We start from the raw sequence: 27,762 nt of genomic DNA, 5'->3' as shown, positions 1-27,762 counted from the left end.
TCCCAGGGACGTCAGAAGAGGGTATCAGATCCCTTGGAACTGGAGTTCTAGATGGTTATGAACTGCTGTGTGGGTGCTGGGAACAGAAGCCGGGTCCTCTGCAACGGCAGCCAGTGCTCTTAACCACTGAGCCATTGCTCCAGCCTTCAAATCACCGTGTTCTTATATGCAACTTCCTCGGGAACAGCGATCAGTTAGTACATCCTCCAAGGTCTTGTCAACTGTTAAATTCTAAAAGAACAAATGAGTCACTAGACGGATTCTTACAGAAGCAGAGAGGAACCAGTTGAGAACTTCTAAGCCTTGTAGCATGCTGAAATGTAAAACTGAAACTTCCTGATGTTAGTTAGCATTAGGAAAAAAAAAAAAAAAAAAGATGAGTCAGGTATGGTATAGGGCACACCATAATCCCTGCACTTGGGAGGCTAAAAAAGGTGGTGGTAAATTCAAGGCCTGGGCCTGCATATCAAAACCTTGTCTGTAAAAAGAAAAAAGAAAAGAAAAAATTAAAGAACACAGGCAGGGAGTGAATAGAAGACAGAAAGAAAAGGGAGACTACAGTGCACTGGACTAGAAAGCCCTCGAAGGAGAAACTCGGTCTCTTTGGGTTGACAGCATGGACTTAGGACCAAGTACATACTGCATTATCTGCCTAACTCATAACATCTAGCTCTAATTATTAACATAACTGTCTTTAACTTAAGCTGAGTCCAGCTGTCTGAAACTCGGGTAATTACTGTTTCCAGGTAATGTTAGTGACATAGTCACCACAGAAAATAATGGAAGAAAATCACCTGTGAGCCTACCCTTCATCTCTGATCACTTATTGATATTTCATTTTGCTTGTATTGGCTATTGTAGCGTTCAATTTAGTTTCTAGCTAGAGCATCTAAGACTTTAGAATCTGTAAGTGGAATTAGTCGTGTTCCATCTTCTTGTGCTTTTTTAATTTTTATTTTGTTTTTCTTGTGACAATCTCACTGTGTAGCCCAAGCTAACCTGTACTAAATTTAGTGCTCCTTCTGTCTCAGCCTCCATTGCAGGCTTAAGTTGTCTTTTTTTGTGTGTGAGGAATCTTCCCAGGGCCTCCTGCATACTAATTGAAACACATGTGTTTCCACTGAGCGGCACCCATAACCAGTTAGCCGTGCTTGTTCTGTGTTGTTGCCGTTGTGAGGTGTGAAAATCTTGCTGTGTGATGAGTTGTCTCTGTGTTCTCCATTCAGGTGTGTCAGATAGGATGCACTGAAGTATGCTTTCTCTTGGGGACCGCCAGCCCGAAAATAACGACAGGGAGACTTATGATTAATTATGAAAGCTCAGCCTTAGCTTCGGCTTGTCCCACTGGCTCTTATGACTTAAATTAACCCATATTTTTATTAATCTATGTTCTACCATGTGGCTTTTACCTCTCTCCCACTCTGTGTGTCTGAGTGGTTCTTCGCCTCTATTATCCCCTTCCTCTCTCTGCCTGGAAGTTCTGCCTATCTCTCCTGCCTAGCTATTGGCCATTCAGCTTTTTATTACGCCAATCACAGCAATACCTCTTCACAGCATACAAATATCCCACAACAATGCACCAATAGGAAAAGCTTACCTCACCATTTTTACTTAATATGCTCTGTACAAAACAGCAATCTGTAGCAGTAGTGTTTCTTTTCAGCAGAGTACGAACTGTGTTGTGGAAAGTCCAAGATATAAAAACGTTTTCATCTTGTTCTGTGTCAGGCACAGAAATTCAGCTGCACTAAAATGGAGACAACATTTTGAGAGATGCAAATCTTGAAAGACCAGGGCATGGTGCATTTAGCAAGAAGCATAGAAAGCTCTTTAACTAAGAGAAAAGATGTAAAATGTTAAAGACTATGTTTGACCTAATCAAAGGAAGATTGAAATCTGAAGCCACTTTGTTGAGATCTGGGGGAAGGTTGTAATCTCTTGAGATGGAGTCTGTAGACTCTCCTCAGCGTGCATACCATAATCCACCAACCAGTTTACCAAGTAGGCTAGGCTGGCTGGTCACTAAGTTCTTAAGATTACAAGTATGCGTCACCATACCCAGCTTTTTGAAATGGAAGTTCTAGGGACTGAACTTGGGTCCTTGTATTTGCTGACCAAGTCATAAGAAACTTTTTAGTGGCCAACTATGAAGTAATGGTTTTTGTTTTGATTCAGTTAAATAATTTGATAGGCTAAAAGGCTCTGAGTAGTTACTCATACTCACAAATGGATTTCACTTTCTCCGTTGATAAAGATAACCATACTTGCTAGTAAGATAAACATCCTGTTATAGGTTCAGAGTGGGAGAAAAAAAGAACCTGGCAGACAGTTAAGTCCTGTCCTGTGTAGAAACCTCTGCCCTTTGGCATCTGAATTCCTGAGGTAGTACTTGCCATTAGGAGGGGTATGGGTGGTTTCGGCCAGGCCAGTAACAGTGCAGAGATGAAAGTCCACTCCACTGCTGAAGAGCCACCTCTGTGGCTTTCAGCTTCTTTCTAGCCTTCTCAGAAAACACTGGAAAAGCTATTTAGACGAAACCGGGTTTGTGTTGCTTGTTTTGTGGTTCTGAGGTTCAAACTCAGGGCTTCATGGATGCTAGGCTGATGAATTACATCCCCAGTCCCCAAAATTGTTTGTTTGTTTTCAATTAAAATTTTTCATAGAATACATTTCAATCACTGCTCTCCACCAACTCCTCTCAGACCCTCTGTACTTCCTACCCACTCAACTTGATTCTTACCATTCTCATCCATGCTCTCCCTCTGTCCCTCTCTCTCCTTCTCTCTATCTCTAAACAAAAAACAAGACAACCAAAAAAAAAAAAACCCACAAAAAAATCAAAACAAATGAGAAAAAGACCAATAAGACCAAAAAAGGCCCAAATGCCATAAAGGTAGTAAATATCTTAGTTTCTCTGGATTCCGTATTGCGTCACTGTGAAGAAGGGGAGGTGTATGGAGTTCTCTCAGGCTAACCTGACTGGATTAGAGTGTTTGTCAAGGTCATTTGCATGCTTCAGGACTGGCAGTGCAAAAGCCCTCAATAGATACTACTCAGTCTTTGTTAAATATAAGCCCCTCAAGGAGGGGTTTTTATTTCTATGTTTTACACAAGATTTTGCTATGTAGCCTTTGTATCTGGAGCTTGTGACAATTCTGCTGCTCCTGGGTGTGTTGTGGGCACCTGGCTCCCAATACAGATCTTGCTTTGTTATTTGTCAGGATGCTTTTCAACTTTTCTGATTATGGACAAGATTAATGCTATTTGCTTCTGACTCTCACTTTTAAACACATCATTTATTTCTCAAGGAAATCATTTCTTTTCTAAAACTCAGGCTATAAAAGTGGGCTGTTAGTGCTGCCATGGGTGCTATCATGGGTCCTATTTTAGACTTCCTGTGCTTCCCATACTGAATCTGTTGCTGCTTCTTAGCAGCTGCATGCCTTAACTCACTTAGGAAATGAAGGATAGTGGCATATGATATGCAGGGTGGTAGGGATATTGAATGAAGGATGTCCACACACTTAGAATTTAGTAAAATTATTTATTTATTCATGTCATTTAGTTACTTATTTTTCACTTCTTGGAATCAGACCAGGGCCTCAAGTATTCTATGTGGTCACCCTGTGTACTCAGTCACACTCACGCAGAAGCTAGTAAATTTTAGCTACTTTTGTCTTATTGTTTCTACAGTATTTTGTCTTATTGTTTCTAAGACAGGGTCTTACTGTGTAGCATCGAATGGCCTGGGACAGTGACCCTCCTGCTCCTTCCTCCCAAGTGCCGGGATTATAGGCTTGAAGCACCACATCCAGGATGATCATTTCTAAGAGCTTTATACATCTGTGTTTCATGTGTGTGTCAGCGTGTGTTCACTGCTGGTGCTGTTTTGATGTGTTTGTGGTACTGGGACTAGAGCCCAGGGCTCTGTACATGCTAAACAGACTCTGCCTCCCAGCCACAGCCCTATCCCTTACCTGGCCTGTGTTTTGGACTTTCATGTTTTGTTACTGTTCCGTGTTTTGTTTTGTTTTTGAGACTGTATCTCATGGAGCCTAGGCTGGCCTCCAGCTCTTCAGAGGAAGATGACCTTGAATTCCTAATCCTCTTGCCTCTCCCTCCCAAGTGCTGGATTACAGGCATGTGTCACTGTGCCCGCCTCTCTCCTGTGTTAAGAATCAACTAGGTGTTAGTCTATATTTTTTCAACTGTATCTTTGTGCACAACCATATTTCCTTGAGATCAGTTACTAGACACCAAGTGGTATGTGAAAGGAATATTTCTATCTACAGCTTTCAGGAATATTTCTAAATATTTGTCTGAGAAGGTGTGGAGGTGTAACTCCCGAAGTCCTCTGTTAAAGGAGGTAATCATTAGGGTAGGGTAGTTAGCGGTTTTTTTGTTGTTGTTGTTTGTTTGCTGTCCTTGAATTCCCATCACTAATTAGATATAATAGGTCTTCCTCTTGGAGAAATGTTTTGTTAATGAACCTTATTAAATCTTATTACAGCGAGATAGCAGTGCCTGGGGCTGGAGAGATGGCTCATTGGGTGAAGCCCTTGCCACATAAGGCTGGAATTAGGATTCCCAGCACCCATGGAAATGCCAAGCAGGTTTGGTGACCTACCTGTAATCCCAGTACCGAGGAGGCAGATAACAGGGATGCCCAGGTCAAGCTGACTAGCTCACCTCGCTGAATGGCCAGGCTCTGGGCTGACGTGAGAGAGTCTGTCTCACTAGGAAGGAGGAGAGCAACTGAAGAGGACACCTGAAGATGACCTCTGGGCTGCACAAGCCCCCCCACACACACATGTGAATATGCACACAGCAGCCGGGTGGGGGTGGGGGTGGGGGTGGGGTGTCTCTGAGGCCGAGGCCAAACATAGCAAGTTTCTACATAGGAATTCAAGGTCACACAATTGTCAGGGCATCCAGTGGTATGTAGTGGGACCCTGTAATTCCCCACCTGCCCCCCCCCCCCCCCGTTCTCCCCTCCCCTAAGGCAGTCCAAGGGCTCTTGTGGTACTGTGGACTTGTAGTGGACAGTTCCCGCCACTCTGGAGGCAGAGGAGGCGTGAAGATCACCTGGACCCAGGAGCTTGAGCCCAGCCTGAGCAACAACTTATTGAGATCCTTTCTCTAAAAAAAAAAAAAAGAACTTGCTATTTCACAAAGTTTAATTACTAAAATACAGCCTGGCATTCAATGTCTCTGAGTACAGTAGAGCGAGCTGATAGGAAAAAATTATTTACATGTATACAGCTTAACCATGTTCCTGATGATAAAGCTTCCCACAGCCCATGTTCTACCTTATCTAGCAGGCCCTGGCACAGCATTAGCATATTGCCATCCTGCTGCTCAGTTAAAAAACTAGACTGATTTTGGTTTTAAAGTAAAAACATTTTATCTCTTTAGCTCCTTTTTAATAACAATGACAAAAACTCTCATATTATGTTACCCAGGCTGACCCACATAGACTCCGTGATTTTCCTGCCTCAGATCCTTAGTAGCTGAGACTACAAGTACACGCTGTTATACCTGTATTTTCCAGTTTTATAATAGTTTCATAGTTTCGGCCTGGTTTTATTAAAATTGACCAAAAATTTCTGGAAGATATAAAGAAAATATAAAAGTCACCTTAAATCCCACTGGAGTAAAATATGTGTAATGTAAAAGGTACCATTTTAGTCAAACTTAAGGATACAGTTTGGTGACACCGAATACATGTCCGTTGCTGTGCCCCATCACCACAGCACACCACCCTCAGAACTGTTTTCACTTAAAAGCTGGAACTCTGCCAAACTGAGCAACGGCCTCTTATCCCCCTTCCCTGGCCTCTTATCCCCCTCCCCTGGCTCCAGCAGCCAGACTCCATCTTTCCACTTTGTCTTGAAGTAGAGCATCCACCAGATGAGTGCACACATCCCAGTGCAGTGCAGTCAGAAACCGGAAAGGAGCGGCTGAAGAGTTCCATGGTAACCGTTCCTTCTTGGGTCGCAGAGCTAGCAGCTCTTAGCCTTCGTGTTTGCCCAGCTAGTTATGTTCTGTAAACTAATGGTGTGGAGCTGCGAGCCAGCAAGCCTGTCACCCATAGCAGAGTGAGGCAGGGTTCCGCTTGCGTCACAAGACTGTTTGCATAAGGCTTAGTCAAGGCTCTGGGAGCCGCCCTCCAGTGCACCTTGTGCTATATTAGTGCTTCTCAGACAGGAAGAATTTTCTTTTGCTGGTGCTGCCGTAGCGTGTCCGGTTACCTTCAGAGTAAGTGCTCACTGTTCCTGCAGACATGAGTTCTGGTATTTAACTTGTCGTGGTTCTAGTCTGATTCTGTCTCTTAGTGAAACTTTGGCCATGTAAATATTCAGAGTAGGAAGTAAAAGTAGACTTAAATGCAGCGACATGTAAAATTCTTTGTAGTTCGCAAAGGTCTAAGTGTGTAAAACTTTCAGATGTCTTAGGCTCAATAACTAAATTTTACACTCTGATTCTAAACATTTCATATTTAGACATGTGGATGTTAGGCAAAAGCAAAGTACTCTTGGAAGTCAAGGGTAACATGTTCAGTTGCTATGTGACTTAATTTTGCACAGAGTCACGTGAGTTTGTAATGGCTGGTAATAAAGATTAATTTTTATGCCTATGAGCCTTACCCAGGACATTATAGACTGGAGTTATAATGGTATATTTTATGAATTGATAAAGGCTCGATTTCTAATGTAACAACTTGCATATTGAAAATTAAGATTCAGACATGGTAGGACTGGGGATGTAACTCAATGGTAGACCTTTTGCCTAACATGTGTAAGTCTTAGGTTGGAAACTCAGAACCTCCAAACACATATCCTTAAAACAGAACATGCGTACTACAGTAAGCTCTGGAATACTTGTGACTGTGTCAGATTTCTTTTGATATAAGGTCTTATGATATAGTCTGTGCTGGCCTCTAACCTCCTAAGTGCTTCCTGCAAGGAGGTGCCACCATACCTGGCGCTGCATTACATTGAAATATTTAAGTTTTCCAAGTTTTGTATAGCTTCTTAAAAGTCGACCATGCAACAGACTGTTGTGTGAGCAACTTGTTTAGTCTTACTGGGTACTGTCGCTACCTCTGCTGTTCTAGGAGAAAGAACAGGACAAGAAGAAGTCAAAGTATGTTTGGGGTCAGCAGCATGATTTCCATGGGCCATAGTTTACTCTCTTGAAAAATACTGTTGGGTATTAGAACCAATGTGGGTGGTGAGCTGGAGGACTGCATTCTGAGCTTACGAACTATTTGTTTTCACAATTATGCATAAAATCTGGACTGTGTTTTTTCATTTAAGGAAACTGGCATAAATTGCCCATCCTGAAATAGACGGTCTCTGAATTTATTTATTTTTCCTGTTTCCTCCTACACCTTCAACTGCTCAGTTTCAGTTTTGTTTATTGTCTGTATCGAGAGTGTTTCACTTTCCAGTCTGTGTATATTTATTTCTATCGAGGGAGAATTATTTAAATGCAACAAGGAAATTCCTACAATCCTCCATTAAAAGTGAATTTATAGTTTATATTTCCATGATAATCACCCTCAAAATTTGACATCTTAATATACTGAACTTAAGACAAATAATATTGGTTAGTTGAGAGAGGTGCAATAAAAAACAATGAATTTACCAGAGACAGTTAATACTGTTGCAGGAGCCCTTTCCTTATTATAATGAGATGTACATTTTCTCGTGTAAGAGACACAACACAGTGTACCATGTAAAATTTCATTACCTTATCAGTGTAATTTTCATGTTTCCGAAAGCATCAAAACTAAAGAGTCACTATTTAAAAGTCATGTTAATCAATTTATTTTTTCTACTTTCCTATGAGCCAGAGTGAAACAAGCCTTTAAAGATATTCATTTTACACTAAGATACTTTAAAGTCTCTTTTAAAGCAAATAAATTGCTAATGTAGACAGATTACCCATCTTATTGATTTTTAAAAACTATAGCCTCAGAATGACATACGGTAACTAAAATTCTTACATAACAAATTTAAGTGAAGTTCTTACCTCTTGCTTCATTCTTTAGCCTTGTTCTACACATTCTTGTGTTAACAACCTTAGAAACCCTAAGTTCATACTGAAAGTACACAAAGTGATTGTTTTCTAGTTTGCAAATTTTTCTAGAAGTTCATATTTCAAGGTTCCAAATTTAAAGACTTTATAACTTCCTTCGAAGAGAGTTCATAGTTCAAGGGTAGAGCTTTCTATTTTTGAATGTGTCTTCTGTACCGGCTGTGTTTTCCAGCAGCTCTTCTCTTGAAGCATCTGCCACAGATGACTGTTGGCAGAACAAGCTGGAACTTTATATGTACCAGGTATAGGCTTACAACACTGCTGGTTAAAAATACTCTGCCCTGATATTCGGTCTCTTCTTTCAGAGAGTCCCAGAATGCTGACACTATGTCTTTCTGTGTGTGTTCACACTTTTAAAACAATACAGGTCTCAAGGCGAGGTGTGGTCACTGCAGTACCCCATTCACAAGGGTTTGCTTCAGTGAGTGGAGGTTAAATCTGGTCACATTGGTGAGCACTCGGAAGAAGGAAAGCTCCTGGGTTGACCTTAGCGGAGTATATGTGACGTACTAAAAGCCAGCAGCTGCTGAGTGTGATGGTTGTTTGCCTGTAATCCCAGCATTTGAAACAAGAAGGCAGGAGGATTGCCACTGGGCAACCAGCACTGTCTGTCAGTCAGTTGGGAAGGGTCTGATGTGGGTGCTGGACATGGAACTCGGTCCTTTGCAGGAGTAGTGCACATTCTTAATGGCTGAGATGTCTCCAGCTCCCACTGGCTTTTTTCTTAATCTTTATTTATTTCTATTTTTATGTCATGCTGAAGATGAAGTCCAGGACTACATTCTAGGCAAGTCCTCTACCACTGAGCTACATCTCCAGCTCTTCAGTAGCTCTTTTAAAACAGGGTTTTGACCATTAAATTTTTGCTTACCTGGAGTAAAGTAAAATTAAAGTCATTGTGGGGAAAATTAGTAATCTTCTCTAAGATTTGTACTATAGGACAAAACCAGAATAATTATAAGAGATATTTTCTTTTGATTTAGTGGATATAAAATTTACCCAGCAGCCTCCTAAAAAAATGCTTGTTTCATTTGACAGACCCATGTTCTGACTTTGTCCCAGACACTGTGCTCAGTGCAAACACAACACAGACTTAGACACACAGAAAACTTTTAACTTAAGAAAATTTAGTGTGGAGGGGGAAGGGCTCCCTCAAACTCACCTAGCTGAGGAACCGTTTACAGTTGATGGCTGCTGGAGGAGGTCACTTTTCTCCAGACATTTGACCACTGGTGGCTCCCACACTCCAGTGGGTGACCTCGTGCACATACACACTTGACCACTGGTGGCTCCCACACTCCAGTGAGTGACCTCGTGCACATACACACTTGACCACTGGTGGCTCCCACACTCCAGTGGGTAACCTCATGCACATGCACATTTGAGCAACACTAAATAGATGTAGTGGGTGAATAAATACATAAATAAATAGTTCTTGAAAAAATTGAAGGAAAAATACTTTTGTATATTATGTTTCTTCTTTTAATTCCTATGTAGATTTGGCACTATCAACACATTTTTCTTACCCTTTGTGTACAATAAGTGTTGATAATATATACTTGCAAAGCCAAACATGGTGGTTCACACCAATAATTCCACAACAGAAGGAGGTTGAGGCAGGAGGTTACCCAGGAGTTCAAGGCAAGCCTAGACTACAGAGGGAGACCCTGTCTTGTTTTTGTTTTTGTTTTTTAACAAGTCTTGTAGTAAAGTCTTATGGCAAAATGTGTAGTCCGCCGGGCGGTGGTGGCGCACGCCTTTAATCCCAGCACTCGGGAGGCAGAGCCAGGCGGATCTCTGTGAATTCGAGGCCAGCCTGGGCTACCAAGTGAGTTCCAGGAAAGGCGCAAAGCTACACAGAGAAACCCTGTCTCGAAAAACCAAAAAAAAAAAAAAAAAAAAAAAAAAAATGTGTAGTCCATTTTACCTCTTTATTCAAACTTATTAGTACTACTTTAGTTCTTAGAAGAAACTTTACTTAATAGAGGAAATCCTTTGCTGAGGGAGCAGCCTGCAATTCCTTGGTATTTAAATCATACTAAAATACCATCTTCGTATGTCATTAGCGTACCTTAAGAGCCTCAAATGTAAGTGTGTCACGTGTACCTTTTTCCCCCCCTCTCTTGCTGTGACATCACCTGGGGAAATCCAGAAGACTGGATAACCAAGAAATGACTAATCAGGAGTCTGCTGTCCATTTGAAAATGGTGGGTATGTGAGTACTTGCAGCTCCACTTGTAAACGGTGAATCTTCTCCAATTTTTCCTTCTTAACTATACAGTTGTGGGACTGGAGTTTTATACAGGGCTTTCTTCATGATGCTTGACACACAAATGATAAACATCTCAAGTACCTACTGAATTGATTCTCAAATATCTTTGAAATTATTATGCTTGAAATATAATACATTTTATAGTTCTTAGCATAAAATGATGGCTAGGTTCTGAGGAGTTTGCTGTGGCTGTTGTTTTGTTTTTACTTTTTTTGAACATGAAGTCTCGTTGTGCTTGTATGTCAGGGATGTGCGATCCTCCTGTCTCAGCCCTGCAAGGGGTAATGTTGAGATTCCATTACAATGCATTACATATGTCTTATTCCCTTCCTGTCTTTTTGCATGTGTGGTTTGGATTTTGTTCTTTGAGACTGGGTTTCTGTGACTCAGGCTACTTGAAGTCACTTTGTCGCTAGTGATGACCTTGAACCCCTGGTTCTGCTTCCAGCTCCTGAGGCAGAGATTACAGGCATGCTCTACCTCAGCTGGATTCCCATTCTTTTCTGTATTCCTTGGCACTCTCCTGTGTAAGCCATGCAGAATGAAATATTCTAAGTGTAGTTTAAAGTGACAGACATTCAGGACCAGTGAAAAGGCTCAGTGGGTAAGGGCTTTTGCCACCAAGCATGACAATGTAAGGAAAGAACTGACTCCTAAAAGTTGTCCTCTAACACACACACACACACACACACACACACACACACACACACACACACACACACACACACACACACGACTATATGGAGAGATGGGTGGATGGATGGATGGATGGATGGATGGATAGGTGGGTGGGTGGGTGGATGGGGAGTCAGGCAGGGCAGCCAAGCAGACATGAAAAAGAATTTAAGAAAAAGAAAGGGGCCAAAATGGCTGGGGATGTAGGTCAGTTGGAAGCTCTCAGTTCAGTCCCCGACACCACATAAAACCCAAATGTGGTCTACACTTGTAGTCCCATTACTGGCCAGGTGGAAACAGGTAGATCAGGAATTCAAGGTCACCTTGGCTACATAATTAGTTTGAAGCCAACTGGGCTAGTGAGAGTGTTATTTAAAAAAAATGATTGTGTAAATAAATGGTGTGAAACTACCAACTTTATGCATAACAAAAGGTGTGTGAAGTTCCTGAAAATTCCCCGGGAAGCAGCTGTCTTCTGCATAGTGGTACTGAGGCTATGGAAGGAACATATGTCAGTACATTGCGGAAAAAATACCATCAGCTTTCCACAGTCCCCATGATAAAACTCCTTGGAGCCAGTTGTGGTAGCATGTGCCTGTTGGTAATCCCAGTTTCCTGGAGGCTGACCCAAGAGGGTTGCCACAAATTCAACGCCAGCTTACACTACACAGGGTGTGCCAGGCCAGCCAGGGCTCGACAGGAAAACCTTGTCTTTAAAAGAATAATCAAGAGAAAATAAATCAGTAAATAAATGAGTAAATACTTTTATTCTTTAACTAGTACATAATACCACAAAATGTACATTTTAATGAACCCTGAAACGTTTGATTCAATAGACATCACTTAAACTGTGTGTTTCAGCCGGAGTGGGGTGTATCTATAGATGACTTTGTCTGCTTGTGTTTCTGCCTTTCTTCTTTTGCTGGAATTGAACCCAGGGTTTTGTAGATGTTAGGTTAGGACTCCACCCATGAGCTGCAGCCTCTGTATTTCTCCCACGTGCATCGTCCACCCCTGTCTGTTCTCGAAAGTGTAGTTTAAAGTGACAGACATTCAGGACCAGTGAAAAGGCTCAGTGGGTAAGGGCTTTTGCCACCAAGCATGACAATGTAAGGAAAGAACTGACTCCTAAAAGTTGTCCTCTAACACACACACACACACACACACACACACACACACACACACACACACACGACTATATGGAGAGATGGATGGATGGATGGATGGATGGATGGATGGATGGATGGATGGATGGAAAGGCTGCCAGTGTTTTTGTTGTAACCAGTCCATTCCTCCAGTCACTTGAGTGCTCCCTGATTGCCTTCGTGAAATGAATGGTTGTTTATCCTCACCAGCAAGGATGATGCCCAGCCATTGCTTCTCTTTGATGTGTGATGGTTAAGAAAAAAAAAGTTCTAAAGCAATTTGAGTTTTCAATTTGCTTGTTACTGAAAATAAATAAGAGGCTAGCAATTATAATTGATGATTTTAAAAAAAGAAAAACGTTTTATAATATACCAAATGTAAAATGTAGGTGAAGACCTGATTAGAATCAGGGTGGTTGATGGGCGCCACCAAGTGGTCTTAGTTAATATTTTTTTGTTTGGTTGGTTTTGAAACAAGAGTTTCTCTGTGTAGCCCTGACTGCCCTGGAACTTGGTCTGTAGACCAGGTTAGCCTTGAAGTCAGAGATCCAACTGTCTCTGCCTCCCAAGTGCTGTGGGATTAAAGATATGCACCACTGCTATTCTTGTTAGCTGAACCTTGAGAGTATGACTTGCTTGATTTATATTGAGTATAAAATAAAATGCTCCATTTTCCTGGTGAAAATATTGTGGCAACATAATCCTTTGTTTACTCTCACTGTAATGAGTTACGGTGTTTTTAAAGATTTTTTTAAAAATTAATTATGTGTATGTAGGAGAAGGAGTACTTGCATGTAAGTACAGGTACAGAGGCCAGAAGAGGGTTTAAATCCCTTGAAGGAGGAGTTACAAACAGTTGTGAGCCATCCAGCATGGCTGCTGGGAACACAGAACCTCTGCAAAAGCAGCAAGCGTTCTTAACCACTGAGTCATTTCACCAGCTCCAATGGGTTTAGTTACTGAATCAAGTATTTGCTCTTCTCAGCTAAGGATTTTGTAAGGGAGCTGCAGAAGGGGTCCTCCAAAGCAGCAGTGGTCGTTCATACTCAGCAGGAAAGTATCAGTCCACATCGCATCTAGTCTCTAGCGGGAGTGTGTTTTGAAAAGTAGACACGCAGTATTTATTATGTAAATGTCAGGGTGAATTGGGGCTTGAGGGTGTGGTCTTTGTGTGCTCGTACATGTGGAGGCCAGAGATCACCATTGGATACCATCCTCTATTGCTCCTCACTGAATCTGAAGCTACTGGACTTGCTAATGAACATGCCCAGGGATCCCAGCTCATAAAGTGCAGCAAGTACGTTATGGACTTGGCCATCTCCCCCTCCTTAAGACGAATGAGGTCTCATTAAGTTAAAAGTGTCAAGATCTGGTACATTGCAGGTGATCCTATCAGTGTTTTAAGATATGGCTTTTAAAGTGTGTAACGGCTATAGATGGAGTAGAACTCATGCATTTGAGAATCCCTGGACTTGATTCCCAGTATCTTTCCTTCCCCTACAAAAAAGGGAGGGGGAGGAGCCAAATTAAATGTAGGTATTTCATGAACAGTATTTGAATGTATTTCCCTTTTCCTTTCATGTATACCTCTGTTGGTGTCTTCCAGTCTTTGGGAAATGTTCTGGCCTTTGGGGAGGAGGGGCTTATTGTTGCTTCTTGTTGTTGTTGTTGTTTTTCAAGACAGGGTTTCTCTGTGTAGCCCTGGCTGTCCTGAAACTCACTCTGTAGACCAGGCTGGCCTTGAGCTCACAGAGATCCGCCTGGCTCTGCTGGGATTAAGGGTGTGCGCCACCACCACCTGGCTCATAAGTTTATCTTAATTTTCTACATGGAAACTAGTTATGTGTTTTAATTTTTGTGTGTGTATATAATAATGGTAGTTTTATATGGTGACTTTTTTAAAATAATGTCTCAGCATTTTTATACTTTTTAATACAAGCTTCTTGATAGCAAATGAATTGGGAAAAGTGAGTGAAAGTAGTTCATGTCTATTCACTTTTTAGATGCCAGAATTCCAGAAAAGCTCAGTTCGCATCAAGAACCCTACAAGAGTAGAAGAAATTATCTGTGGTCTCATTAAAGGAGGAGCTGCCAAACTCCAGGTGACTTACACTTTTGAAACCATTGAAGTGGATTTTCGATGACAGCTGCTTGGGGGGGTGGGGGAGTCGGCTCTCTCCAGTGGAAGTTGTGGGTCTGTCCGCCACACTCCAGGGCAGCCCCCACCCAGAAGTAGTTGGCAACATAAAACACACTCCATATTCAGGTTGGGTTGGATATTTTAGTTTCTTCGTTTTTATTTTTGTTTGTTGAGAGAGCACAAAAGCATGGAGGTGGGAAAGATCTAGGAAGAGCTGAGGAAGTGGAAGATTAAGATCAAAATATATTGTATAATTTTAAGCCACATTGAAAAACTGAAGCAGACTCATCTGTCTGGGGTTAGTGATGGAGTGTGACAGGGCTTGGATAAAGCCATGGGTCCAGTCCCTAGCAACTGCAGGGGGAAAAGCAAATTTATTAATCTCCTGTTTTGACAAAACCTTAGTAATGGGATTTTTGTTGTTGTTGTTTTGCCTATACTTTGGGAGTGTAAAATCTAAAAACTTATCTAGAGTTGGTCTAAATACATGGAATACTCTATTTGAAAACAAAAAAAGAATGCCTTGAGACAGAGAGAGCACATGAGCCATGATCAAACGTGGTGGAGATTAAACCCAAGACCTGTGGAGCTAAGCACTAATTCTCCCATTGAGTTTGGCCAGACCTCTCACTTGGGCCTTTTTTAACATTAAGTTCTAAGGTGACTAGTACTATACACAGATGTTAAACCATTTCAGGAATCTATGTAAAAGAGTATAGTTTCAAGTTATTCTATATTTTAATTACCTGAGTCATTGTCAAATTAAAATTAACTTTATGAGGGCATAGTTGAGTTTAACACGTTTCTCTCTCACTGTTGGTCTGGGAGTTTTATGGTTTGATGTTGTTTGCTGCATTTTGTTTGCTTCCAACTCCTAAGATCATGGGCATGTATCATCCCAGGAAGGAGAGAATTACAGACTAAATGTGAAGGAGGGGGCTGGAGAGAGAGATTGCTCAGTGGTTAAGAGCACTGACTGCTCTTCCAAAGGACCTGGGTTTAATTCCCAGCACCCATATGGCAGCTCACAACTGTCAGTAACTCCAGTTGCAGGGGATTGGACACCATCATAAAGACATACATGCAGGCAAAACACTGGTCTACACAAAATATAAATAAATAAATAAGTGAATAAATAAATAAATAAATGTATGTGAAGGAACTGGAGAAGTTACTAGTCCAACTTCATTATAAGAATTCCTTTGCTATTTGAACTGCCCAACAGCTAATTTATTACCTCTTTGAGTGATATCCAGAGCAGGGCAGCAGAAACAAAGGAGACCCCATCTCAGCAAGGGGGAAGGCGAGAACCGACTCTTGGAAGATGTCCTCTATACACACACACCCCAGAGCATGGTGTGCGCGCGCGCACACACACACACACAATTTATAATTGAAAAATATAATCATTTAACTCAGTGTGTTGCAGGGTTAGATGAGGAACTTCCCAGGGACCTCTGTGGAAAGGCTCCAGGATGTGTATTTGCTTAGCATAGTGAGTTTAGGATTGTGGTGAACTTACTTACATTTTGCCTTCTTTTTCTCACAGATAATAACAGACTTTGATATGACACTAAGTAGGTTTTCCTACAATGGAAAAAGATGCCCAACATGTCATAGTAAGTGTGGTACTCTTAAGTAAATGAATGTAATGGTAAATACTTATCAATGAGATGACTGTGAGTTTTTTGTTTTTCCTTTTCTCTTAATGTTAAAAGTGAAGAAACTTGTTTTTTCTTGTTAGGTTTTGGGGAATGGTTCTCATTCATCTTAGGTGAATGGCTATTTTTATATATGCTTTTGGAAGTAAAGGGAATGGATGAAGACTTCAAAATATTTCTCACTATATAGTCTATTTATTACCCAAGAAATAACTGAAAAGGTTTTAAATTTTGGGATAACCTAAAAAGTAACATTTACCAAATGTTGTTTATTAGTTAGGTTTCTATTGATATTGTAAACACTGTGACCAAAAGCAACTTGGGGAGGAAAGGGTTATTTTGCTTGCAGTTGCAGTCCAGTGTAGAGGGACCCTAAGACAGGCTCAGGCAGAGACTCTGGGGGAGTGTTGTTTACCAGCTTGCTCTCCTGATGCCTGCTCAGCCTACACAGCCGGGGTGGAACCACCCATGGTGAGCTGGCCCTTTCCACATCAACTGTCAATCAAGAAATGCCACAGGCTTGCCCACAGGCCAGTCTGATGGAGGCATTTTCTCAGCTGTGGTTCCTTCTTCCCAGGTGACCCAGGCTTGTGTTGGAGTTGACAGAAAACCAGCAGGCACACTCTGGGTTAAGGGTGTAGCTCGGTAGTAGGGCACTGGCCAGGCATGTATAAAGCTTTGATATTGATTTCTGACAACACACAATGAAATGATTTATAACCCTGACAACAGCTTGGAAGGCAACTGAAAACAATTTAACACTGGAAAAATTGTACAACCGTTGTGAGTGGTATCTATGGAGCTTTAATTATCTGAAAAATACAGAGCATAACATTAAATGAAAAGAACTCAAAACGGTAGATTTGACTTGATCTTAACTTACCTAATTTGTTAATAGTAAATAAAACTTTGAGAGGAAATATTTTACATGAAGTATTATCCTTTTAAAAATGGTATCTTTCGTGGCTGGGGATGTATCTCAGTAGAGTGGTGGTGGTCTTACATGCATGAGCCCTAGAGGTGGCTCCAGGAGACCTTATGTCCTAGTTGGGTTCCTACTGTTTCAGTAAAACAGACCAGAACCAACGTGAGGAAAGAACAGGTATATTTGGCTTTCAGGTTACAGCCCATCACCAAGGGAAATCACGCCAGGAACTGAAGCAGAAACCATGGAGGCGTACTGGCTTGCTCAGCTTGCTTTCTTATACTACCCAAGACCACCTTGTCACGGGTAGAATCACCCACAATGGACTGGGCCTTTTCACATCAATTATTAATCAAGCAAAAGGCCTCACAGACATGGCCACAGGCCAGTCCGTTGGATGCAATTCCTCAATTGATGTTCCCTCTTCCCAGGTGACTTTAGTTTGTGTCATGTTAAATCTAACCAGGACACCCTGGCTCAAAATAGAAAGAAAAGGAAAATGATATACGCCAAGATGTATTTGCTGCTTCTGTGTATTAAAAAGGAAGATGAAAGTGGAAACATATAATAGATTGTTTGAAGGTCTTGAACTGTCTAGCTCAGTGCTATATGTGAAGAATTACTAAATCTCAAATTTTGAAACCATTACCTCCTGTAGCAATGCCATTTGAATTACACATCGAGGCCAAAAAATTGCAGTAACCACAGTAATTGACTTGGGTTTTAAAAATAAAAGAAGCAAGTTATCTTTATTAGTGGTAGTATCAACCAGAGTATTTTCTTTAATGCCTATGCCATTCTCTCTCTCCCCCCTTTCTCCCCCCCCCCCCCCCCCCCGCCCCCAGATATCATTGACAACTGTAAACTTGTTACAGACGAATGTCGTAGAAAGGTAAGTATCAAGTCATTTCAAATGCATAGTTAATCCTTCATTGTCTCAGCTGATTAGTTTTACTCAGACAGGAATGAATGTCAAAAGCTAGGCATGATGGCATGTAGCATAAATCTTAAAGAGTCTTATTAATAAAAACAAACCTGGAGCCAGGTATTGGGGTGAAGCTGGAAGATCAGAGAAACAGAGCAAGCCACAGCTTCCTCACCTCACCAGTTCCTTAGCTGATCCTGTTTCCTCAGACTGGAAGCCTCATACATCTCAGCTGAACTGCTGCTCAAAAGCCTAAAAGCTTAACTAGGCTAGTTCCTGGTTTTCATGCCTTATATACCTTTCTGCTTCCTGCCATCACTTCCTGGGATTAAAGGCGTGAGTCACCATGCCTGGCTATTTCCAGTGTGGCTTTGAACTCACAGAGATCTGGATGGATCTCTGCCTCCCAAGTGATAGGATTAAAGGTGTGTGTGCCACCATTTTCTGGCCTCTATGTCTATCTAGTGGCTGTTCTGTTCTCTGACCCCAGATCCTCCACCCACCCCCATCCCCGGAAAGAACTGAAATGAATGCTAAGTGCTTATAGTCTTATCTGGCACATAGTAAGCATTCAATAAATATGAAATTTATTGTATGAATTCTATCCTGGCTTTTGGTTTTTTTTTTTTTCTTCAAGACAGGATGTCTCATTTAGCTTTGAACTCACTGGCTAGCTGAGGAAAACGTGGAGCTCCTGTTCCTTGACCTCCCAAGTGCTAGGATTACAGGGTGTGCAACCATCACCAGCACAACCAGTGTTAGAAGTTGTTATTAGAACACTCAGGGTCCTTACATTAGCTGGGAAGGCAAAGGTGCTTTAGTCTCGGGCTAATTTGCCCCCTTAAACTGATCAGGGTGTTCCTGGGGTGCCTGCCTCCATCTTAACAGGGCAACTCAGGGTGCCTATCAAAGTTAATTGCTTTGATTTCAGGACTAAACTTGTTGTCAGGTCTGGTGGTTCAGGCCTGTAATCCTGCTACTTAGGCTGAGGCAGAAGGATTTGAAGGTTCAAAGCCGCCTGGGTAACTTAGCACAGAACCTGGCCCAAAATAGAAAGTAAAGCTAGGCCTGGGCCTTGGCTCATGGCTCAGTGGCAGGTCGGTGAGATCACCTGCCGAGCATGTTCGATGCCTTACATTCAGTCCATAGCACCAGCAGAGCCGAGCCTGAAAATAAACCTCCCATTTTTTCTAATGACATTCTGAATTGCTGACTTGGAAGTAAAGTGGTTCCTGCGGCTGTATCTAATTATATGTAACCGAAGAGCAAGCCATCTCGTTTTAATCTTTACTGAAAAGTAGCTTAAAGGCCCCCATTGTCTTTTATTGTTTGCATTGTTTGCTGTAATAGTCAGGTAAGTGACAGAACTCTGTAATCCTCACAACTAAGTTACTGTTTCCTCCTAGTTACTGCAGCTCAAGGAGCGGTATTACGCTATTGAAGTTGATCCTGACCTCACTGTGGAAGAGAAGTTCCCTTACATGGTAGAGTGGTGAGTGCCTCTGGGGGCAGGGGGGGGGGGGGGGCACTGCAGTGCGGGGAATGCAGCGGCCCAGTTAAGAGTCGTGGCCCGTTCTCCTCTTTAATGTGTACAGCTAGATACACAGACAATGAATACAGAAAACCTAGAGTCACCACGGTGAATTAACAGCTTGTGATTGGTCTCAGGATGGCATGCAGTGAGAGTAAATAAAAGGCCTGGCATGTAAGTCTTAAAGCCAGGTCTTTAAAGCTTCTTAGACAAGACATGATCTAAGAACAAAGAAAGAGAAGTAGGGTTCACGCCACGCCAAGCCACGCCATGCCCGCCCCAACCTGGAGCCCTGGCCTGTGGTGTTGACTGTGTTCATCACACTGCAGCATCCGAGTAGACTTCAGAGAGAGCTTTGTGTGGAGCTCCCAGACAAGATAAACCTTGGCAAATGTAGAGGTGCAGAGGAGTCCACCCGTTCCTCTGAGAAGCATTCCCAGAAGTGGAAAGTGCTTTGGTTTGAGCAGCAACATCTGCTTTGAAATTTTAAGAGGCCAGGAATATTCCCAGTAGCTGATGGGGAGTGTGGACAGTTCACCTGTGTGTGGTAGTAAATGCTGGGGAGAGACTTTTCTCTGCCTACCTGCAGGGTCAAAACTGGAGCTGGTTTTGGAAAAATTAAAGAAATTGATTTCTATGTGGAGAAAGGACTGTTTGCAGTTAGGTTTATCTGGGGATGGAATAAGCTCCAGTTCCTGAGACAGCGTAGTGTGTGCACCTGTAATCCCAGAACTTAAAGCTGAGGCAGAGGGATTGTTTCCAGGTTGCATAGGGAGTATAGGCCCGTGGGGGCTTTCCAGCATTAAGCTGTCTCACAGGAGGAAAGAAGGGGAAGCTGGCGAAAGGAAGGAATTACTTTAAAATTCCGGGGATGCTCAGTTATTAGTTGAAGGTTCCTGTTCTTCGTGAGACAAGGGAGTTTCATTGTAAGGAGTTGAGTTCTAACGGCACATTATCCTGTGCTGCTGTGGCTATCTGTGTAAGAGTGAAGCAGGCCAGCCTATGCGGAACACTTTCCTCCCAAGGAATTCTCTCTTACACTAGGCAGCGTTCCAGTACTTAGAGATTTCAGGAAAATGTAAACTGCAAGCAGATGAAAGGAGAAAGGAGCTTGCCAGCCCAGGTTAGATTGACTCTTACCTGTGGACTGAGGAAAGCTTGCAGCTGTCTCCAGGTTTGCCTTACTGACATAGTTAAGAGGAGCCTGGGTTTGTGAGATCTGTGACATATGGGGAAAACACCATCACCCATTTCAAGCTCCTTAGTCTCAGAGTTAAGTCCACACAGTGAGGACCAGCAGCCATGATCTCACACTCAGGAATGCTTTGCAGTAAAGGTAATAGTTTCAATATTTTAACTGGGCTCTCTCCCCTCCTTTGGTCATTAACTCCAGGTATACTAAATCACATGGTTTGCTTGTTGAACAAGGCATACCAAAAGCCAAACTTAAAGAGATTGTGGCAGACTCTGATGTCATGCTCAAGTAAGTCTCCTGGGTTTTGTTTTTATTGTCTCCAGAATTAACTACTATTGTATATATTCAATTATGTGTTTTTAATTAAGATAAGCAATCGTTGCCAGGCGGTGGTGGCGCACGCCTTTAATCCCAGCACTCGGGAGGCAGAGCCAGGCGGATCTCTGTGAGTTCGAGGCCAGCCTGGGCTACCAAGTGAGTTCCAGGAAAGGCGCAAAGCTACACAGAGAAACCCTGTCTCGAAAAACCAAAAAAAAAAAAAAAAAAAGATAAGCAATCGCTTTATTCCATAAAATAATTAAAACACATTATTTCTTAAATCAGTGTAAGAAAATGAATAGTGGTGAGATAAAAACATTGTAGGTTAGGGCTGTTAGGATTGGGATGTAGCTCAGTTAGCAGAGTGCTTGTGTTGTGTGCCCACAGCTCTTTGCTTGGTCCAAGCACTGAATAAAACTGGCATGGTAAGGGGCTGGAGAGATGGCTCAGCTGATTAGAGCACTGGCTGCTCTTCCAGAGGACCAGGGTTCGATTCCAGCACCCACATGGCAGCTCACAGCCATCTATAACCCCAGTTCCAGGGGCCCCAACACCCTTTTCTGCCCTTCATGGACACCAGGAATGCACTTGATATACAGAGATACATGCAGGCAAAACACCTATACACATAAAATAAGATTGGAAATCATTTTTTTAAAACCTGGGCATGGCGGCTCATGCCTATAGTCCCAGCACTTAGGAAACAGAGGCAGGAAGATCCTGAATGAAATAGCAAGTCTGAGGCCAGCTTTGGATACATGAAACCCTATCTTTAAAAAAAAAGTTTTTTCATTTAGATTTGGTAAGAGCATTGGAAGATTTAAGTAATGATTTGTATTTCCGTATTCCCTTTCTCCAAAATTAAAAAAAAAAATTAAGAATAATGTAGAGACTTATGTAACTATTATCGTTTTTCAAGTTCTTTAGGAAATCAGTTTTGAAAGATCTGAAATTTAAAGGAAATATTTATAAGCTAGAAAGGTTTCAACTAAGAATTGTTTCTAAGGTTACATGGATCTACCTTCGGAGTTCTCATGCTTTGAAAACTTTACAGGGAAGGGAACTTTTTTAGTTTATAGGTAAAGTACTTGCGAGGCTTGGCATGGTGTCAAAACCTGCGATTATAATATTTAAGAGGCAGAGGTGAAGGAATCACAACCAGCTGAAGGCCAACTTGGTCTGCTCAGCAAGTACTGCACAACACACACACACAGTATTTGTAATGTGTAGGGTATAACTGTGAAAATCATCACACTTACTTTCAGTACTTTTTAACCAACCTTAAGGTTTTCTACTTGTTTGGCAAATACGGTGATGTTGTTTTACTTCCCTCTGTGCTGGGATTGAACCTGGGGCCTCCCACATTGGGCAGTCACTCTCTCACTAAACTACCCCCAATCCCTTCTCCTCTGGGATGATAAAGCGATTATGTTTCAAGAAGAAAAGATTGAAATGTAAGAACAATTGAATGGTTCACTCATAAGTACCAAGATTGAACCTGTAGAGAGTGAAAAGGAAAGAGTAGATTTTAAGGTTTTACAAACAAGAATGAGATTATTTCATTTTGGGGAAAATGGATAGAATTGAAGATAACCATGTTAAGAGAAATAAGCCAGGCTCAGACAGACAAATACCACACCTTTTCTCTCATATTCAGGGTGTGACCTTAAGTATAAATATGTATTTACATTGAAACCTACGTTTGATATGAACATAGAGGTATGGGGAAGAAGAGGTATAAATGGAGGAGAGGGGAAAAACAGGACAGTAAGAGGGGAGGGATAAAACACTGTAGACTTGCTTTCATCTGAATTTGACTGTATGTGTTACATGAGTGGATGAACTATTTGGTGAAGGGAAGCGGGTCATCCAGAGAAGGAGGGATGGTGGGGCTAAACAGTCTTGGAAAGGAGCCATGACGGGTGAAAGAGCACAGCTAGGCTTGCTGCTCTGCTCTTGTGGAGGTAGGAAGAGCAGCAGGGCCTCAGGCAGGTGGCCTTCGAGCTCACCCTAGGGACCTTTTCAGGTTTGACCCCTTGCCTTTAAATGGTGTAAATTGTAGGCTTTTATCCATGCTTGCTGTGAGTCTAAAACCATCTAACTTGTACTGTTAGAACTAATAGTAGGGTAAAGAGTCAACTGTTGACTTGGTCTTTGTTTTCAAATGAGAATATGATTTGTAGAAATAGGTAGAAATATTTTGCTTTATTATCTTCTCTGTGTGTGTGTGTGTGTGTGTGAGAGAGAGAGAGAGAGAGAGAGAGAGAGAGAGAGAGAGAGAGAGAGAGAGAGAGATCTTGCTCATTAACACTCTGCCTCCTCTCACAGGGAAGGATATGAGAATTTCTTTGGTAAACTTCAACAGCACGGCATCCCTGTGTTCATATTTTCGGCTGGTATCGGTGACGTGCTTGAAGAAGTTATACGTCAAGCTGGAGTTTATCATTCAAATGTCAAAGTAGTATCCAACTTCATGGATTTTGATGAAAATGTAAGAATATGAACTCATTCCTTAAGGCTGCTCTCCAATCTGAAGTATTTTAGTCATGTAAATTCACATGTTCTTTATTACTATCAAGTAGATGGTCGTTAAATTAGATGATGCCGACAGACTATTAATGGGATTCATTCATTTGCTGCCTCAGTGTTGTATGTGTGTTTTATGCCGTCCTTAAAGTCTTATTCATAAGTTAATATTAAAATTCACAAAACTTGTGTGACAGTAGTTTAACTGTGCTGCAACCCTGAAGACTACATCTTAAGTGGGAAAAAGTGAATCATACTGGCATTTTCTGAATGAGTTTACTATAAAATGTTGTGGGCATGTTGGAGAATGATGCAACCCCAGCATTCAGAAGGCTGAGGGTCGAGTCATAAGCTCAAAGTCTGGGCTACATAGCCTCAAACAAAATAAAATAAAAACCCAAAACAGTAAAAAACATAAAATAGAATCCTTTGGCTAGGAACAAAATGCAAAGTAAAAGTTGAATTCGTGATTAGCTGAGTGTTGCCATTTAAAGTAGAGAATGTGCTGTTTTTTGGAGCCCGTCCTACCTGTCATGTAATGGACTTCTGTGTTTTGAAATCAAGTCAAAGACCAATTTAAAGATATGATAAATAGTGGCATCTGTTTAGAATCATAAAATGTAAAAGTTCTAACAAGTAGAATATGTAAAACCCATTATTTCAACCCAGAGAGATGGCTCAGTACTCAAAAGGTGCTTCCCACCAAGCCTGACAACTGATTTCAATCCCCAGCTGCACAGGGCAGGAGGGGCCAGCTCCTACAAGTCGTCCTTTACCCTCCAAATACTCACTGCCACGTGTACCTACATACTTATACATACCATAATAAGTACGATGAAGGTTTTCTTAAGCTGTTTTAAATTTTTCATAGGGAGTGTTGAAAGGATTCAAAGGAGAGCTAATTCATGTGTTCAACAAGCACGATGGTGCCCTGAAGAGTACAGACTATTTCAGCCAGCTGAAAGACAACAGCAACATCATTCTGCTGGGGGACTCCCAGGGAGACTTGAGGATGGCAGATGGCGTAGCCAACGTTGAACACATTCTGAAAATTGGATATCTGAATGACAGAGTGAGTGTGCAGTGCTGCAGTTGAATTTTCTTTTTAAAAACTTAAGATGAAACATTATAGTTAGTTGCCAAAGGCATGTGAGAAAGTTATTTTACTGCCCTCCTTTGGCAGTGAGTAGAGGAGCTATGAAGCACAGACCTGTGTGATACGTGAAGGTCACATTCTTAGAGTGGCAGTGGGCAGCACTCCCTAGACATGAGTATCAAAAATGTCTCCGTGCGTTGCCAAATGTTCTAGTACAAAGTTCCCAAAGTTGGAATCACTGGAGTAAAAAGAAACTATTTAGGGAGAAAATAGTACCCGTTGAAAACTTCCTGCCCGGAGTCAAGTCTGAGAGTAAGCTAGCCACGGTGGTGCAGGCCTGTCGTCCCAGCGATCAGGGGGCTGAGGCAGGACCACTCAAAGCTGAAGGCCAGGGTGAGCCTATATAGATAGCAAGACCCTGCCTCAAAAAATTCAAATCTTCATCAGAAACAAAATGATTTCCGTTATACAGAATTTGAGAATGTTTGTATTTCAAAACTTTCTTGAAATTAGATTTGTATTCTACAGATCTAACACTATGGGGTTAAAACTGAAATTATTTGCCTTTCTCTGCATGTTAATTTTATTTCTGTTCTTCTGTTGATTAGGTAGATGAGCTTTTAGAAAAATACATGGACTCTTACGATATTGTTTTAGTAAAAGAAGAATCACTGGAGGTCGTCAACTCGATTTTACAAAAGACACTATAAACAAACCATTTGTGAGAGGACGTCTCCCACGGGTGCAGCTGAAACCAGCACTGGCCAGCTTGAGGAAAGACTCTTATTTATAACACATCCCTGCTCTTGGCCTTCTCCCGTCCCTCCCGATGGGAGCCGCCTTCTCTGCAGATGGGTTGAACCTATAAACTGCAGCCCCTTCTTCCCGCCTCCATCATGATACTCACCAGATTTTTTAAAGCAGTTAAAAATGATCTTAAGGCAAAAATTAGAAAATTAACTTCCTTTTCCAAAGTGGATTTTGTAGTTTGGTGTTCTGCAGTTTCTGGGCACTTTACCAGGTGAGTGTGGAGGCTCAGAGGCCACTGTCTTGGTTGGTTGATGGTGTCTCTGATTTTAACCACTGCCAACTTTGTACTTTGGGTGGAGTGTGATGAGACCATCTCCTGAAATTGTGTTTTCTTTGGTTCTTTTGTCTGGAAAAATATTTGCCAGGGAAGTCCGGCACTTAGTATGTGAAAACTGTTGGTGTCTGTATCACTGACATTACAGATATTCTGTGTGAAACACTGAAAATAAACCTGAGATGGAAAGCTTTTTTAAATTCTGATGTTGACCATATTCAGCCCGTCATGGTGGCCTATGCCTGTAACCCTAGCACCTGGGAAATAGAGGTCGGTCGCAAGTCAGACCAGCCTCAGCTCCATGAGACAGAGGAACAGGAACAAAAACATCTATTCGGCAAATATTTGTATCTGTTGAGCACTGTCGTGTTTTTTCTTCTCAGTTCCTTTCTTCATTCCTAATCTCTGTCATAGTGGATATTTACATTACTCCTACTTTCAAAATATGTAAGCAAGCCTAAGCACAAAAAAATATTGCTGGAAAAATTTAATTTGTCCTTCAAAAATACTGAGGACCATAAAAATTCTTTTTTTTTGTTTTGTTTTGTTTTGTTTTTCAAGACAGGGTTTCTCTGTATAGCTTTCCTGGAATTCACCTTGGAGACCAGTCTGGCCTCGAACTCACAGAGATCCACCTGCCTCTGCCTCCTGAGTGCTGGGATTAAAGGTGTGCACCACCACTGCCCGGCGAAAATTCTTTTCTTTTATTGAACACAAGAGAAGAGTTCCTTGTCGGAGTTTCAGAAACCAAGTGTAGCTGAATATATTAGTTACTTTTCTTTTTTTTTTTTTTTTTTTTTTGGTTTTTCGAGACAGGGTTTCTCTGTGTAGCTTTGCGCCTTTCCTGGAACTCACTTGGTAGCCCAGGCTGGCCTCGAACTCACAGAGATCCGCCTGGCTCTGCCTCCCGAGTGCTGGGATTAAAGGCGTGCGCCACCACCGCCCGGCTATTAGTTACTTTTCTATCGCTGTGATGAAACACCGCAGCCAAGTCCACTTAGAGAAGAGATGACAGGTTTGGCTTTTACAGTTCCGGGAGAGAGGCCTCAGATGGTGAAGCAGAGGCAGGCGGAAAGCAGAGGGAACAGACCAGCAATGCTGAAAGTCTCCCCAAGTGCCATACTACCTCCAAGGCCACACCTCCTAAACCTCCCCAAACAGCAGTACCATCTGGGGACCAAGTATTCAAATGCCCAGTACATCTCATCAGACATCACACGGGTCCCTTGGGGACTAGGTAATGCAAAGTGAGGGCCTTCTCCAGGCTCCGTCCCAGAGGGTTTAGTTCCCACTGTGATACATTGGATCCTGACTATAACATTTGAACCTCAGCTCCTGAGGGCAACTAAGTGATTTGCTTACAGTCACCAGGTATGATCTGATTGGTCTGGCCATTCATTGTGAAGAGCAGTCTCTAGTCCAGTGAGATGGGACAGAAAGGCAAGATTAAATGATAGAAAACCTCTTATCCTTATCCTCCATCGGTGTTTTTAATTTTCTAATAAACAATATATGAAAGAGCAAAAGTATTTAATATGAAGTACTTCCAAATAAACTCAAGAGTAAATGGTAAGCCTGACGTGGTGGCAAACATGGGCAGTCCCAGCAGCTTGGAAGGCTGAGCCCACACAAGCACTTGAACCTACCAAGTTCAAGACCAGCCTGGGCAACATAGCAAGATCCCATATCAAATAAAAAATTTCTAAATGTAAACCTATGGGCTCCAAGTATTATTCAGCTTTAACATTTTTAATATTTACAAGGCCCTTACTTCAATCCCCACAACCACATTTTTTAAAGTAAAATTGTAGATAATATAAGCATATCAGGACTTCTCGGAAGGCTTTTCACATATAATCAATAATCTAATGATAACACTTTGCTCCTGTATTATGGTCAAGGCCTCTCGCCAGGTGCTGCACAGCTCGGTTCTAGAAACCTGACTGGGGTGAAGAAAGAACTGTGAGAGGACAGACACACATACAGGAAAGCTGGGGTCAAGTGGACTGTACTCACTCTGCTGGAGCGGCACCTACTACTAAGCAACAACTCAGCTGTTTCTCTGTACCGCACAGGGAAGAGGAACTAGCGAGTCTCAGTAGGAGGTGTCTATAGGGGAGCAGTCTCTGGCTGTAAACATCCAAGGGGAGGAAGATGCAGTTGATG

General features: G+C 41.9%; 1 protein-coding gene across 2 annotated transcripts in view; it reads left to right on the top strand.

The window, feature by feature from the left end:
• Window positions 1–25,796, top strand: part of Nt5c3a (5'-nucleotidase, cytosolic IIIA) — a 40,549-nt gene extending 14,753 nt beyond the window's left edge. Inside the window, exons 2-10 of one of the 2 annotated variants that reach the window (XM_052720254.1) lie at window positions 10,256–10,310; window positions 14,199–14,297; window positions 15,885–15,954; window positions 17,767–17,813; window positions 19,253–19,338; window positions 20,771–20,860; window positions 23,219–23,381; window positions 24,288–24,488; window positions 25,121–25,796. In XM_052720254.1, coding sequence (XP_052576214.1) covers window positions 10,275–10,310; window positions 14,199–14,297; window positions 15,885–15,954; window positions 17,767–17,813; window positions 19,253–19,338; window positions 20,771–20,860; window positions 23,219–23,381; window positions 24,288–24,488; window positions 25,121–25,222 — 894 coding nt within the window. In that variant the 5' untranslated portion in view covers window positions 10,256–10,274 and the 3' untranslated portion in view covers window positions 25,223–25,796. The remainder of the gene's footprint in view (window positions 1–10,255; window positions 10,311–14,198; window positions 14,298–15,884; window positions 15,955–17,766; window positions 17,814–19,252; window positions 19,339–20,770; window positions 20,861–23,218; window positions 23,382–24,287; window positions 24,489–25,120) is intronic. The other variant, XM_052720252.1, reaches the window with a different exon arrangement.
• The last annotated feature ends 1,966 nt before the right edge of the window (window positions 25,797–27,762 follow it).

The sequence above is a fragment of the Peromyscus californicus genome, unplaced genomic scaffold (assembly GCF_007827085.1).
Source record: "Peromyscus californicus insignis strain IS unplaced genomic scaffold, ASM782708v3 Scaffold_6__1_contigs__length_162567912, whole genome shotgun sequence".
Classification (NCBI taxonomy): Eukaryota; Metazoa; Chordata; class Mammalia; order Rodentia; family Cricetidae; genus Peromyscus; species Peromyscus californicus.
The sequence above is the reverse complement of the archived record's forward strand: the minus strand, read 5'-3'. Positions and strand labels throughout refer to the sequence as shown.